The following is a 14,646-nucleotide window of genomic DNA, read 5'->3' on the forward strand; positions in this document are numbered from 1 at the left end:
GTAGTATGGCAGATTTTTTTTTATTGGACATGGAGATTTCCACATAAAAATGCTTGAACTTACTAATAAATGATTTAAAACATTTAGGAAATTACTAGGCTGAGAATATAAAAAAAATTATACCATATTTTTTCTGATCTCACAAACAAAAATATTTGATACAAAATGTCTCCAAATGTGGAAAACTTTAATGCTTGTCATGTGAGTTATCAAATTCATCTTTCTTTAGAAAATAGTAGAAGGATGAGTGGCTATTTCTTTGACTTTCTCATATCAGAAACCACAGTAACAATAGCCTCAAATCACGATTCAAATGGGGGGCGCCTGGGTGGCTCAGTTGGTTAAAGCTTGGACTCTTCATTTCAGCCCAAGTTATGATCTCCCATTTGTGGGTTCTAGCCTCATGAAGGGCTCCCCACCTCAGTATAGAACCTGCTTGGGATCCTCTCTCTCTCTCTCTCTGTCTGTCCCTCCTCTACATGCAGTCAGTCTGCCTGTCTGTCTAAAATAAATAAGTAAAAAAAACCATTTATTTATTTCTTTTACTTATGGGGGGTGGCACTAGGAGAGGCAGAGAGAGAGTCTGAAGCAGGCTCTGCACAAGTGGGGCTTGAACCCATGTACTGTGAGATCATGACAAGAGCCCAAATGAAGCATTGGTCTTTTAACTGACTGAGCCACCCAGGCCCTGCTAAATAAAAAACTTTAAATGAAAAAAAATTCAGTGGAAGCAGACAGTATCTCAAACTTGTACCTGTACTTTAATCTTTGTTATCTTTATTTGATCTCTAACTGTACAGAATCTACTTGTGACTTTGAGTCATAGTTCTTTTTTTATTGAAATAAGTTGCCCTCAGTGAATTTTTAGCTTTTTTCTAACACAACAAACCTGAATTCCTCAACTTAATGATTTTAATGAATAACTCAGTTTGTGGTAACAGAATTCAATTATTCTTAAGAACTTTAAAATCTAGTGTATGCAGAATGCACAAATTAGCCTAGAATGACAAAAAGTCTTTTTAAAAAACCAACAAAACTTCTCAGACATTCATGCAAACCTTCTGTTTTAGCTGAATTGTTTTCATAGGAGTATCTTTCAAACGAAAGTTAAGGTGTAGTCCTCATCTAAAAAGGGAAAAATAGAATCAAAACAGAGTATTTTTAAGTTACATTCTTACAACTTCCCATCAATATCCTTGGCATTTAACCCACTTCCTTTGCCAGAAGAGGATTTTTGTTGCTTTTTCAAGCTAAAACTAGAAAGATTTTATCAGTTAGTTTATGTTTTAAGTCAGTCTTTTCTGGTTAGAGGCCTAAGATTTATTTGGTAACTTAGTTTTACTCTTTCTTCTCTTTCATGTCGTTATTGTTATGTTTTCTTTTCTTTTTGTGTTTAATTTAATTTCAAGTTAGTTACCATACAGTGTAGTATTGATTTCAGGAGTAGAACTCTGTGATTCATCACTCATATGTAACACCCAGTGCTCATCCCACCAAGTGCCCCCCTTAATGCCCATCCCTCCAGCAACCCTCAGCTTGTTCTGTGTATTTAAGAGTCTCTTATGGTTTGCCTTCCTCTCTGTTTTTATCTTAATTTTTCTTTCCCTTCCCCTATGTTTATCTGTTGTGTTTCTTAAACTCCACATGTGAGTGAAATCATATGACGTTTGTGTTTCTCTGACTAACTTAGCATAATATATTCTAGTTCCGTGTAGGTTGTTGCAAATGGCAAGATTTTATTCTTTTTGATCACTAATATTCCATTGTGATATATACATAAACACAGCGTGTATATATCATTGTGTGTGTATAATATCTATGCATATATCCATATCTGTCTGTATATACCATATCTATACCACATCTTCATTATCCATTCATGAGACTATAAGGGTTAAATTGTAGTGTAAGACTAATGTGTAGCTTGAAAAATAACAGCTTTGTTCTGACACTGAAGGTCAAGAGATAACAGCCTTGCTTTACTCTTGTAAATTATGCTTCATACTCTTGTAAATCAGGCTTTACCAATGAAGGAAACAAAGGTCAAAGAAAAGAGCATCAGAGGCAAGGTCAAGGAGATCCACTGGTTGCAACTTAGCTGCAAAAAGTCTAAAATAATCACCCCATCCAGCAACTGTTTCTAACTCATCTGGGAACTGTTTCCAACTCGTCTGGGAACTGCTTCTCTGTTCTGTTCCCAGGTGATGATAAAACCATGTCATCGGCCATAAAAACTCTGTACCCCGGCTGTTAGGGGCCGCACTCTTATCAAGAGTGTTGGTCCTGATAGGTCAGCCTTGCCTCTCATTGGAATAAACTTTGTTGTGACTGTCACTGGTGCCCATAGCATTCTGTTTCAGGAGTCCTGTGGATGCAACAAGACTTGTCTTTAGTATCTTGTTTTTAGCTTATTTCTGTGTTATCAGTATGAGCTTTACCTACTGGCAATATCTCTACTGGTTTTTAATTTTCTATAGTTACGAATGGGAAGAACTAACCCACAACTAAGATATTCATTACCTATAAATTTCTACGTAAGTGGGAAAGGGAAAGGGGAGAAAATTGTGATTGTAAACAATTATTCCTATAGCTGCACCAAGAGCTCCAAAGGCAGGGAATTCAGTTATTTCTTCTAGCAAGTGAAAGAGCAAGAGAAAGGGAGGAAAATTTAAAGATACATTGCCCATATTTTATAGTTTGTGCTGCGGTTTTTCTGATTAGGGTTTTGTACTCTCTGCGTATGCAGTTTCTTTATGACTGTTTGGTCTTGAAAATTTGGCAATTTTATGTAAATGCATTGTTTTATGAATAATTATATACAAGTCTGGAGCAAAATACCACCTCAAGAAGTTGTGACCTGACAATTTATAGAGATAGCTCTTCTAGATCACCTCCTCCCCTTACTTCACACTCAACTTCTGTTTGTGCAGAAAGAGTGTTGGAGGTGAAGGCACTGAAAACACAGTGACAATGTTCTGTTTACCTCCATTATATCACGGTCAAACAGAGAAACTTGATTCATACTGGGTCAGCCTCAGGACTGAGTTTATTTCATGAGACACACTCAAAGCACATCACCTTGGGACAGCACTCCAAATGTTCTTGCAGACTAGTTTCTCTGCAGGGAGCCAGGTAGATTGGGGCAGTGAATAACCAAAGGAGAATTTTTCCTCTCCTTTGAATATCATTTGATTGCATTGCAGGAAGACTGTTTTTTTTGTGTGTGTTGTTTTTGTTTTGGTGTGTATGTTTTGTTTTCTTTTTCTTTTTTGTCTGTTTTTAACCTCAAATAGTTGTTGCTCTGGGAAACAGGTAAATACTGACTAATAGGGAAAAATTGAGAATGGCTTGGAAATGGGCCAAGAAATGACTGGGTGCCCTTTCCATGGAATACTGGGCATTGGCTAGGGGATCCTCTGGGATTATGTGGGTCTATAGGAATGTGGGCCTTTGTCTTTGATTATGCTCTTAAAAAAATTTTTTTTTTTTTTAAATATTTACTTTTGAGAGAGAGTATGAGCAGGGGAGGAGCAGAGAGAGGGGGAGACACAAAATCTGAAGCAGGCTCCAGGCTCCCTCCAAGCTGTCAGCACAGGGCCTGATGCGGGGCTGGAGCTCATGACCTGGGAGATACTGACCTGAGCCCAAGTCAGATGCTTATCTGACCTAGACACCCAGGCACCCCCATTTGAATTGATTTTAACACATGTTAGTTTGCTTGTTAATTAACGACTTTGTAGGAATGTCATGATTTTAGCGTTTTGAAAATTCTATTTTCACTTCTCTATTCTGGCCGACCGGCCCCGCAGACACCTGTGTGTGGTAGACTGGGACGCCTCATCTGCAGCGGAGCACAAACAGCGAGCCCAGCCGCTTGGGGCTCACCTCACCCGCCTACCCGGATGCTGCCAACCCGGTCAACAAAATTCAGAGATTGCTTTCCCACTATGGCATGGATCATAGACTTTTGGCTTGAACGCACTTAACTCCTTTTCTTCCCATTTCCTTTGAACTACTATCTTTCATGTTTCTAGTCTGTTGCCGGATTGGATTTAATAAAATGTTTCCATTCAACACTGTCTTCTGTCTCTTGATTTTGTTTTTTATTTCAGCACACCAACAAGATACAAATTGAGACTAGTTAGCCTCTAATTAGAGGCACAGGCAAGTGTTTGTTCAAAATGACTATAGTAGTGCCTCCCTGAACAAGTTGGAGTTTTCATTGAGACATGACTCAGCAAATGGTTGTTAACCTAAGCGAAGGGGGGTACAGCTTGTTCATTTCAACACTCCTGTGATTTTTATTTTGTCTTGTCCCTTATGGTTCAGGGTGGTCATTGCTTGTGATTTTGTTTTGTTCCTTAGAAATTACTGTTCCTATTTTCTTTTCTCAGTTTCTAAAACTGCTTTTAGATACAGAGTCATCTAAAAGTTCCCGAGCGGAAAAATACAGCTTTTCGCAGCATCATATGACCCTGGATCCTTACCCAGTAATTTCATGAATTTCCTTTTCTGTATCCCATCGATGCTTCCAGCAAATTTACAGGGGGAAAAAAAAACCAACAAAACAGACTGTTTCTATCCCGATTAGAAATTAGCTGCAGAGATGGGAGCTGTCACTGAAGCCCTGAAGAAAGGTTTCTAGCTCTCAGTTTTTGATGTACCTGTGATTCAGTGCTAAGCTGGTTTGCTGTAGTACCCTGTGTTGGAAGTTACTATCTGAGTGACAGATAGCATATTCTGAAAGAAAAGGACTTTGGTGTTCAACTTCACTTTACTTACAGGGTTTAGGGCTACAAAGAGAATGGTGAATTTAGGGGCTGAGTTTTGTGAGTAGCAGGAAAAATCTATGAACCTTACTGGTGACTGATGTACTTATCACAGAATTATTTAAGTAGTTTTATAGCTTTAGTGAAAACAAATTCTAAGAACATGTATTGTCACTTAAATATGCCATTCTCTGTGGCTAATCTGGTTTCCTGATGAAATGATTACATTGATAGGTCTAGCTTCTTTTCAACGACCATCAGTAAAGACAGCATCTTAAAAAAAAAAAAAGAATATGTTTTATAGCTTTATTAAGCTATTATTGATAGATATGTCAATTTGAAGTATACAGGGTGATAATCTGATACCCATATATAAATCAATAAATGTGATATACCACACTAATAGGTTGAGAGATAAAAATCATATCATCTCAATAGATACAGAAAAATAAGTTAACAGTCTTCCACATCCTCTCCAGATTAACAGCTCTCACCAAATGGGTATACAAGGAATGTACTGAAGCATAATAAAGGCCATTTATGATAAAACCATAGCAAACATCATACTCCATGGTGCAAGTTTGAAACCTTTTCCTGTAAGCTTAGGAACAAGATGGAGGTACCCACTCTTGCTGCTGCTTTGCAACATAATGCTAGAAGTCCTAGCCATGGCAAATAGATAAGAAAAAGAAGTAAAAGCCTTCCAAATCAGAAAGGAAAAGTAAATTGTCTATGTGTGCAGATGATAAGAGTTTTTTAAATACAGAAAATCCCAAAGCCTCTACCAGAAACTTAGAACTAATAAATGCGTTTGTTTAGTGATGTTGCAGGATACAAAACCAATGTACAGAAATCACTTCATTTCTTACACTGAGAACGAGCTATCTGAAAAAGAAATAAAATAATCTAGTTTACAATAGCATCAAAAGAATAAGATACTTAAACATAAGTTTAACCAAAGAAATAGAAGATATATACACTGAAAATTCAAAGCAATTGATTATAGACATTGAGGAAGACACACAAAAAAATGGAAAGATATCTTGTGTTCATGGATTGAAAGAATATCTTAAAGTGTTTAAAGCTCATCATTATAATTATAATTCTATAATGATTAATTCTATACTTCTATATATTCAATGCGATGCTTATCAAAATTACAATGGCATTTTTTTTTTTTACCAGAATAGAAAAAACAATCTTAAAATTCATATGGCTAAAGACCCTAAATAGCCAAAGCTATTTAGTTTTGGCTAAATAGCCTTCTGAGGCTTCTAGCCTTCTGAGGTCTTTTGACAGATTAGAATAGTGAAACGAATTAAATATATTCTCCTAGATACTCCTTGGATGGCCTTTGGCATCATGCAGTATGGAAAGGACAAACACCAAACTTTTTGCCTCCAAGTTTTGTACTTTTCTATGTTTATTGGCCTTTTAATTTTTCTTCCGTTATGAACTGTCAATTCATTCTATTTTTTGTTTTCTACTAGTTCGGCTTATTTGACTTACCAGAGTAGAGGAAGGTATCTGTAATGATTAATTTATATGCTATTATTAAAAATGTATTTTATTTTCATGTTTTTAATATTTAACATATTTTAAATCCAAGAAAATTATATTGAGGGCCTTAGTTTGAATGCAATAATCTTAATGTACTTAATTGTGTGTTAACAGTTTTTGGTTGAATTATCTTCTATTTTTCCAATTTGCTGCACTCTGACCATTCTTTGGGTTGTTTTCCTATTGTTTCCGGGGGAAGGAAAGTGTGCCCACACCTCTCTATCTCCATCTCTCTGCCTTCTGTCCTAATCTGTTTGTACCCCAAGTGTACACATCCTTCTCCATTATTCTGAGCCTTTCATATTTACTCATGCTTGCTGTTCTTATTTGTTGTTTGGACCTTTGAACACACAAAGAGACTTCGTTGACAAAATGTGTCAAGATTTCTAAGTTCTACAACTGTTTTCCTGAAAGTTTTGGAGTTTTTTTCCATTTAAAAAACATAAAATACATTTTTCCTTTCAATAGAGATTTCCCTGGATTATATCATTAAAAAATCTAAAAAGTATGTAGCTCTTTATTTTGTATAAGAAAATCCTACACCTCTTTCCTCCCTCCCTGATAATCCTGTGAGACCGTTCCCTTGGACTCATGACCTCAGGCTGAGAATCCCAGAACTCTAATGCATCATTTGGTCACCACCTTGTGCTATAGCTAAATTAGGAGCCTTTCTCCAAATAGCAGAGTTTTGTTTAGCTTCTTGTCCTAGGGAGGGTGAGTGGAAGGATATGGGCAATGCTTATGCACGGGAGGAAATTCAGTGTGTGGAACTCCTCTGATTCCCTGAGCCTGATGTTATGAGATCTTTTGACAGATTAGGTAGGTGGTGGTGGTGAAGAGGGGCGGAGGGGTTGGTGGACCATACTCTATAAGAAGACCATCCTTCACAGGTTCCTATGCTTCCAGAGAGGAAGGGTATACGAAAATGAGCAGAAGCAGGAATTGTACAGGAGGGAAGAGTTGGGGCAACTGTATAGAGAAAGGTATGGGAAAGAAAGTGAAATAGATTTTTCCAGCTTTATTCAGAAATAATTGATATACATCACTATATAAATTTAAGGTGTAGAATATGATGGATTGGTTTATGTATATTGTGAAATGACAAACACGGTCGATTTAGTTAATATCTATCTTTTCATAGGTTAAATAAAAAGAAAAATTTTTCCTTTTGATGAGAACTCTTAGGGTTAACTCCCTTAGCAATTTTCTTGTAGATCATAGAGCAGTGTTAACTATAGTCATAATGTTGTACTGAAGTTGGTTTTTAATGGGAATCCAGATTTGAGAACGAAGATATGGGAGAAAGAGTAAAGCATAGAGTTGCCACAGGCTTACAATTACTGTACCTGCCTTTACTATCTCTGATCTGTATTGTGTTTTCTCCAGTTGTCAGCTCATCTGTGGCTCCGCTTGCTGCATTGCCCAGTATGTGATTTGGTCAAACAATTTCATTGTGACCTCAGGCCTCCAAGGGTCTCTTTCTTTCTTTCTCTGTCTCTTTTTTTCAAGGGAATGCGTTTAGTTTGTTGTCAAGTTTGTAATTTTAATTCCAGTTTAGGTGTGCAATATCATGTTTCAGAGGTTCTGTACATTGCTCAGTGCTCATCATGATAAGTGTACGCTTAATCCCCTTCACCTAATTCACCCATCCCCTCACCCACCTCGTCTCTGGTAACCGCGAGTTCTCTATTGTTAAGAGTCAAAAGGATGTATGCACTCCTGTGTTTATTGCAGCATTATTTACAATAGCCAAGTTATGGAAACAAAGTGTCTATCTATATCTGAATGGATAAAGAAGATATGGTAAATACATACACAATGGAATATTATTCAGCCATAAAAAGAATGAAACCTTGCCATTTGCAACAACATGGATGGATTGAGAGAGTATAATGCTAAGCAAAATAAGAGAAAGACAAGTGCCACATGATCTCGCTCATATGTACAATTTAGGAAGCAAAAATAATGAACAAAGGATCTCTGACTGTTTTGATACCCCATTCTCCTTATTGTGCCAAATAAATACACTGCTCTAAAATTCTGGGTATCAGTTCGTGAACATTTCTGAATGGTGTCACAAAAAGATTTCCTCTGGCTTTTGTCTAAGTTTGTGATACCCAGCTTCATCCAGATCCTCAGAATTGTTTGGAACCTCTTTATCTCATTACTGTAGATATCTGTCACTCTACACATTTTCTGCACATAGCATATTGCCTTATCTCCCCATTCCCCCCTTCCCAAACCTCTTCCCCTAGATGATTGACATTATTTGTCAGTTCCTATTTTACTTTCTCCACTTTGGCACCATTGGTTATCTCCCTAAAATCATGATTTTCTCTGTTTTGATTTTCTCTGCTCTCTTGAATGGCACCAGTGATAGCTCAGCCCTAAATCTATGGCTTTTACTTAGTCTTCTCAATTTGATCACTGGTTAGCATGTGAAAATGAGCCGTTCCTTAATTTTTTGACATTCCTATCTCCCTGATTTTTGTATATAGAAGCAGGGCTTTTAAAAGGCAGATAATAGGGGAGCCTGTGCTGACAGGTCAGAGCCTGGAGCCTGCTTTGGATTCTGTGTCTCCTCCTCTCTCTGCCCCTCCCACGCTCATGCTCTGTCTCTCTCTCTCTGTCTCTCTCTGTCAAAAATAAATACACATTAAAAAAATGAAAAAAATAAAAGGCAGATAATATGTAAAAATAGTAGTACTAGTAATATAATAATGATGATGGCAAATACTATGTATTTGTTCTTTTTTGGCCATGCATGTTTCCTCCATTAGCTTTCTTTTATCTGTTCATATGTTATCCTTTGAGCAAATATTTCTTTCTCATGACTTCAAAGTTTGAATGGCTTCTACGTTTCTGTCTCTAGCTGGGATATTTCTTGTCTGTCAATCACCATGACTTTTTATGAATAAATAGGCCAGACTTTGGTGAATCTTTGGCTCCAAAACTTTGGTGGATTTTGGTTTTTACCCCCCATTCTAATCAGCAACCATCTTTGTCCCTTCCCTTTAACTTGTACACTAATATGTAGGTTTAAGTCTTGTCTCTGTAGCTATAAAACCTTCGGTAAGTTAATTTATATATGTATTAAATGTTTATGTGGGTGGGATAGAATATTTTTCTGAATAAAATGGAATTCTTTCCACATTTACTGAAATATAATGACCTATAACATTGTGCCAGTTTATGGTGTACTTTTTTTTTTTTTTTGTATTCTTGGTTAAAGTTTATAGGAGGTATCATTGTTTTAGACCATGAGCAAACATCCATATTTTCTTGATGTAGCCAAGATAGCACTGGATTTGGAATCAGAAGACCTGGTATTTGATTTCAAACCAAGTAACTATGTTTTTAGGTAAGTTACTTTTTTGAATTTGAGATTTTTCATTTATAAATGAAAACAATTCTATCAGATATATCCACCCCTACAGATAATTACAAGCATCAAATGTGTGAAAGTCCTTAGTAAAGACGCACCATGAAAATAATGTATACTTTTCCAACTCTAAGATTGCATTGTTAAATGTTTTAGAAACTTTTAAAATATAGTGAAAAAAAATCATTATTTTTTTTCTGACTTTAACAGTGGCATGGAAGATGACTACTAATTATATCGTGAAGCCTGGAAAATAGAAACTGTAAATTTCCTGATATGTTGGCTGTTACTGGAAACTGCCACCTCACGCCCGGTCTTCCTTTTCCTTTTACGTGCTGCTTCTTGTTTTCTAAAACTTCATAAAGTTAAACCAGGAACCATTATAAGAGTTGAGATGAGGCTTGCCTATTCCCAAGTAGAAATTTATAGCAAGAATACCAGGCATCCTTTAGGGAGTGATTGGGAACTATGTTAATGCTTAGTTTTGAATGTGAAGAGTTCCTTTATGCATGCTGGACTTCATGGAAAAACATGGTAGATGAGAAAAATAGAAACTGAAAAATGATGGACTTGAGAAAATGGTTGTACTTCAGAGAAGTGTTATTAACTAAGTAATCAGGATATCCTTGCTACTTATTTTGTATTTTAGGAAACACAAGAACCAGAAGAAATGGTCCTTTTCCTCTTCAAACTTATAATATATTTGAGGAGAGAAAATCTGTAATTGAAACCATTGAGGGGGCACCCTGGGTAACTCAGTCGGTTGAGAGTCTCATTTCGGCTCGGGTCATTTTCTCACAGTTCGTGAGTTTGAGCCCCACATTGGGCTGCTGGCTCTGAGCCCACTTTGGATCCTCTGTTCCCCCTCTTTCTCTGTCCCTCCTTCGCTGGTGCTGTCTCAAAAAGAAATAAAATGTTAAAGAAATTGAAACCATTGAGGAATTATGATTAGTAGCAAAGGATTTGCTCTAATAAGAGAGCAGTTATTATCTCTTCTCAAAAGGCTTTCCTTTCCCCTCTTAGCTTATTAAACTCCTACTGGTTTTTCAAAACTGACAACACTTTCTGCTTTGTAAAGATGTCTCTGAATTTCACAGACTCTTGTGTGTCTTTCTTGTCCAAAAGTAGACATCTGGAATGTCTCCTATGATGCTATATATTGTGGTTTATTTTTAATGTGGTTAATTATTATTTTTCCATTAAAGTTTAAATTTCCTGACTTCTAGGAATAAGAGAGAAGAGATGTTTGTATAAAGTGTGGTTCCTAGGAAAATTTTCATAGAGGAAATGGGATTTTGATTTACCTTTAAGGGATGGGTAAGGTTTGCAAGTGTTCTATATTGTACTACCCTATACTTAACGACTAGCCATAGGAGGCTTTGGGCACTTGAAATGTGGCTAGTGCAACCAAGGAAATAGATTTTTAATTTCACTTAATAACCATATGAAAGGAGTGGCTGCTGTTTTGGACTAAGTAGATCTAGGTTTGGCATACCTCTTCTCACTTTATCATTTTTCTAGCATATGGAGTCTGAAGTCATTTTTAGATTAGAAAACCTGGATTCTCTGTAAGTAGTTGTTTTTCCCTCCTGGACTACTGTTTTCTCCTTTGTAAATTATTAGCTTGGACTAGGTAATCATGAATGAGTTAGTGGGATAATAATTTTTAATGTTTATTTTTGGGAAAGAGAGAGACAAGAGTGTGAGTGGGGGAGGGGCAGAAAGAGAGGGCGGCACGGAATCCAGCATCGAGTTCGAACTCATACACTGCGAGACGATGACCTGAGCTGTGGACGCTTAACCAACTGAGCCACCCAGACGCGTCTGTGGGGTATTTTTATGACTGATTTCACTCATGTACAACTGAGGTGTGCACATGTGTGCATATATAAATACACATATTAAAGGACAAGGGGCACCAGAGTGGCTCAGTCATTTGGGCATCCTACTTCGGCTCAGGTCGTGATCTCATGGCTTGTGACTTCGATACCCACATTGGGCTCTGTGTTGACAGCTCAGAGCCTAGAGCCTGCTTCAGATTTTGTGTGTCCCTCTCTCTCTGCCCCTCCTCCGCTCATGCTCTGTCTCTCTCCTTCAAAAATAAATATTAAAATTTTTTTTTAAATAAAAGGAAAAGCTTTGGAATCCATTTTTTTTTTCTATTGCTAGGTTTTTCTTACTCTTTTCTTTTGGTTCCAGTTATGAGGCTTTTTGTGCATTCGTGTATCTTTATTTTACCAGTACTTACTGTTTATTCTGCAACCTACCCCTTTTTTTCAGATCACCTCGCTTTTTAGCAGCAAATCTAAGTATTCTGGGAACCAGAGGGCTGGAGATGCAGAGTTGGACACACAGGCAAGAGAATATATCTCCTACATGGCAACATTTTAGTCTGAAAAAAATAGGTAACAAGTAGAGAGATTCATGTAGTCATGCAAAATTAGGGGCAGGGAACCATCAGACTTGGCATTGGATCACAGACAATTGAGAGAATTGAAATGGAAGAGAGGAGATAAGAAAAATTAAAGGCCAAGGTTGATGGAAGGATGGGAGAGAGTCATGGTTATGTGGTAACTGTGAAATTAGTGGGCATATCTTCATCCAAACTCCTAAAGCTTAGGGCTCCAATAGCTATAACCAAGGTTCACAAACTTCAGAGATTATAAAGACTCTGGACAGATAAATGGCATTGGCTTCCTTAACTTCCCTGACTTCCCATAACACCCCATTCTCCTTGCACATCTCGGGCGAGTCCTGCTAACCATCTTTCTAGGTACTTATAGTTTCTGGGTTTCATGCAAGTACTCTGTGCCATCAACATCTATTCTGCCCTTGGTCCTGGCATACACCCAAGTCACCTCTATATCCTAAGTCAGGTTTCCTTAGCTTGCCACTACCCTGTGGGCTTAGTGTGAATTGCAAAAGTGATTGTATGTAGTGGTATAAGACCTACTACAAGAGACATAATATGTGTCTGAGATGAGTTGAGGGTAAGAAATAAGACGACTTGAATGACTGAGGAATTGTTGTATGAACAGTTCAAATAGTACCAGTGAGGGGTGCCTGGGTGGCTCAGTCAATTAAGCATCTGAGGTTGGCTTAGGTCATGATCTCATGGTTGGTGGGTTCAAGCCCTGCATCAGGTTGTTTGCTGGCACCATGGAGCCTGCTTGGGATTCTCTCTCTTTCTCCCTCTTTTACCCCTCCCCCCCCCCCCCCCCCCCGTCCCTCCTTCTCTGTCTCTCTCTCTCTTTTCCTCTCTCTCTGCTCTCCCCCTCTGGTGCTGTCTCTATCTCTCTCAGTATAAATGCATAAACTTAAAATACTAAAAAAAAGCAATAGCAGTGAATTCTGGCAAATGCAGTCTTTACCTCTTCTTTGTTTTTCTGTTTGTGTTGCATGCACCACCTTGCCTGCCCCTCCCGATCCTTGCTATATACATCTATGTTTTCATATTTGCTTCATTGTCTTGTTTATATATCGATAGTCCTGGCAGCCATGGTGTTAGGAATATTGCACGTGGAAGTGACTCAACTGCTTTAGGTGACCCCAGGTAAAATGCATATTTAATAATGACCCTGAGAAGGAATTGAGGGGACACCTTGTTTTCACAATGTGAATAGCCTTGATTGATTATTCATTTTAATGTAGAACTTTATTAACATTCTCATTTTAGTTTCTTGTTATTTTCTTTTGTCTGGAAACATTCTAGCGGATAAATCTATGGATAGAGCAAATCACTCTGTGGTGTCAGAGTTTGTGTTCCTGGGACTCACCGATTCCTGGGAGATCCAACTTCTCCTCTTTGTGTTCTCCTCTATGGTTTATGTGGCAAGCATGATGGGAAACTCCCTCATAATGCTCACTGTGATTTCTGACCCTCACTTACACTCCCCCATGTACTTTTTGTTGGTCAACCTGTCCTTCATTGACCTGGGAATTTCTTCTGTCATTTCTCCGAAGATGATTTATGACCTTTTCAGAAAGCGTAAGGTCATCTCCTTTGGTGGCTGCATCGCTCAAATCTTCTTCATCCACGTCATTGGTGGCGTGGAGATGGTGCTGCTCATTGCCATGGCCTTTGACAGATATGTTGCCATATGCAAGCCTCTGCACTATTTGACTATTATGAACCGAAAAATGTGTATTTTGCTTACAGTTGCTGCCTGGGTAATTGGCTTGACCCACTCTGTGATTCAACTGGTTTTTGTAATAACATTGCCATTCTGTGGCCCTAATGTGTTAGACAGCTTTTATTGTGACTTTCCTCGGTTCATCAGACTTGCCTGCACAGACACCTACCGTCTAGAGTTCATGGTCATAGCCAACAGTGGGTTCGTATCTCTGGGATCATTCTTCATATTGATTGTCTCGTACATTTCTATCCTGATCACTGTTCGGAAACACTCTTCAGCAGGCACAACTAAGGCCCTCTCCACTTTGTCAACTCATGTCATGGTGGTGATTTTGTTCTTTGGCCCTTGCATCTTCGTTTATATCTGGCCTCACCCCACCTCACACCTAGACAAATATCTTGTTGTCTTTGATGCAGTTCTCACTCCTTTTTTTAATTCAGTCATCTATACATTCAGGAACAAAGAGATGAAAGTGGCAATGAGGAAAATGTGTAGTCGGTTTATTATTTATAGAAGGATTTCTTAAATGACACAAGTATTACAAAATTTCCTTACTGACTTGAAGTAACATTACATATCTATAGTTTGAATACCAGATTCCAAGTACCTTACTACCCTTGAGTTGTCCCAGATTAAAATAACAAGGGTCTTAAAAAATCTTAACTGAGAAATTGTGTTGCTGCCTATGGTTGGTTGAAGGAAGCATGTGGTGTAAAAACAAGTAGCTCCCAGAGAAGGACAATTGCTTGTCTCTTGGGAGACATTACCTTGATGAATTTACTGTGGTCTAGAATTGAAA

At 37.9% G+C, this 14,646-nt stretch overlaps 1 protein-coding gene across 1 annotated transcript; it reads left to right on the top strand.

The window, feature by feature from the left end:
• The first annotated feature begins 13,434 nt into the window (after positions 1 to 13,434).
• LOC132669329 (olfactory receptor 4F3/4F16/4F29-like) lies at positions 13,435 to 14,373 on the top strand. The gene has a single exon (XM_060619046.3). It carries the CDS (start codon positions 13,435 to 13,437, stop codon positions 14,371 to 14,373), a length of 939 nt encoding a protein of 312 aa, XP_060475029.3.
• The last annotated feature ends 273 nt before the right edge of the window (positions 14,374 to 14,646 follow it).

The sequence above is a fragment of the Panthera onca genome, chromosome B3, assembly GCF_046562875.1.
Source record: "Panthera onca isolate mPanOnc1 chromosome B3, mPanOnc1 haplotype 2, whole genome shotgun sequence".
NCBI lineage: Eukaryota > Metazoa > Chordata > Mammalia > Carnivora > Felidae > Panthera > Panthera onca.

Excerpts from the sequence above, each read along its gene's own strand:
- LOC132669329 (XM_060619046.3), top strand. The coding sequence starts at position 13,435 with ATGGATAGAGCAAATCACTCTGTGGTGTCAGAGTTTGTGTTCCTGGGA.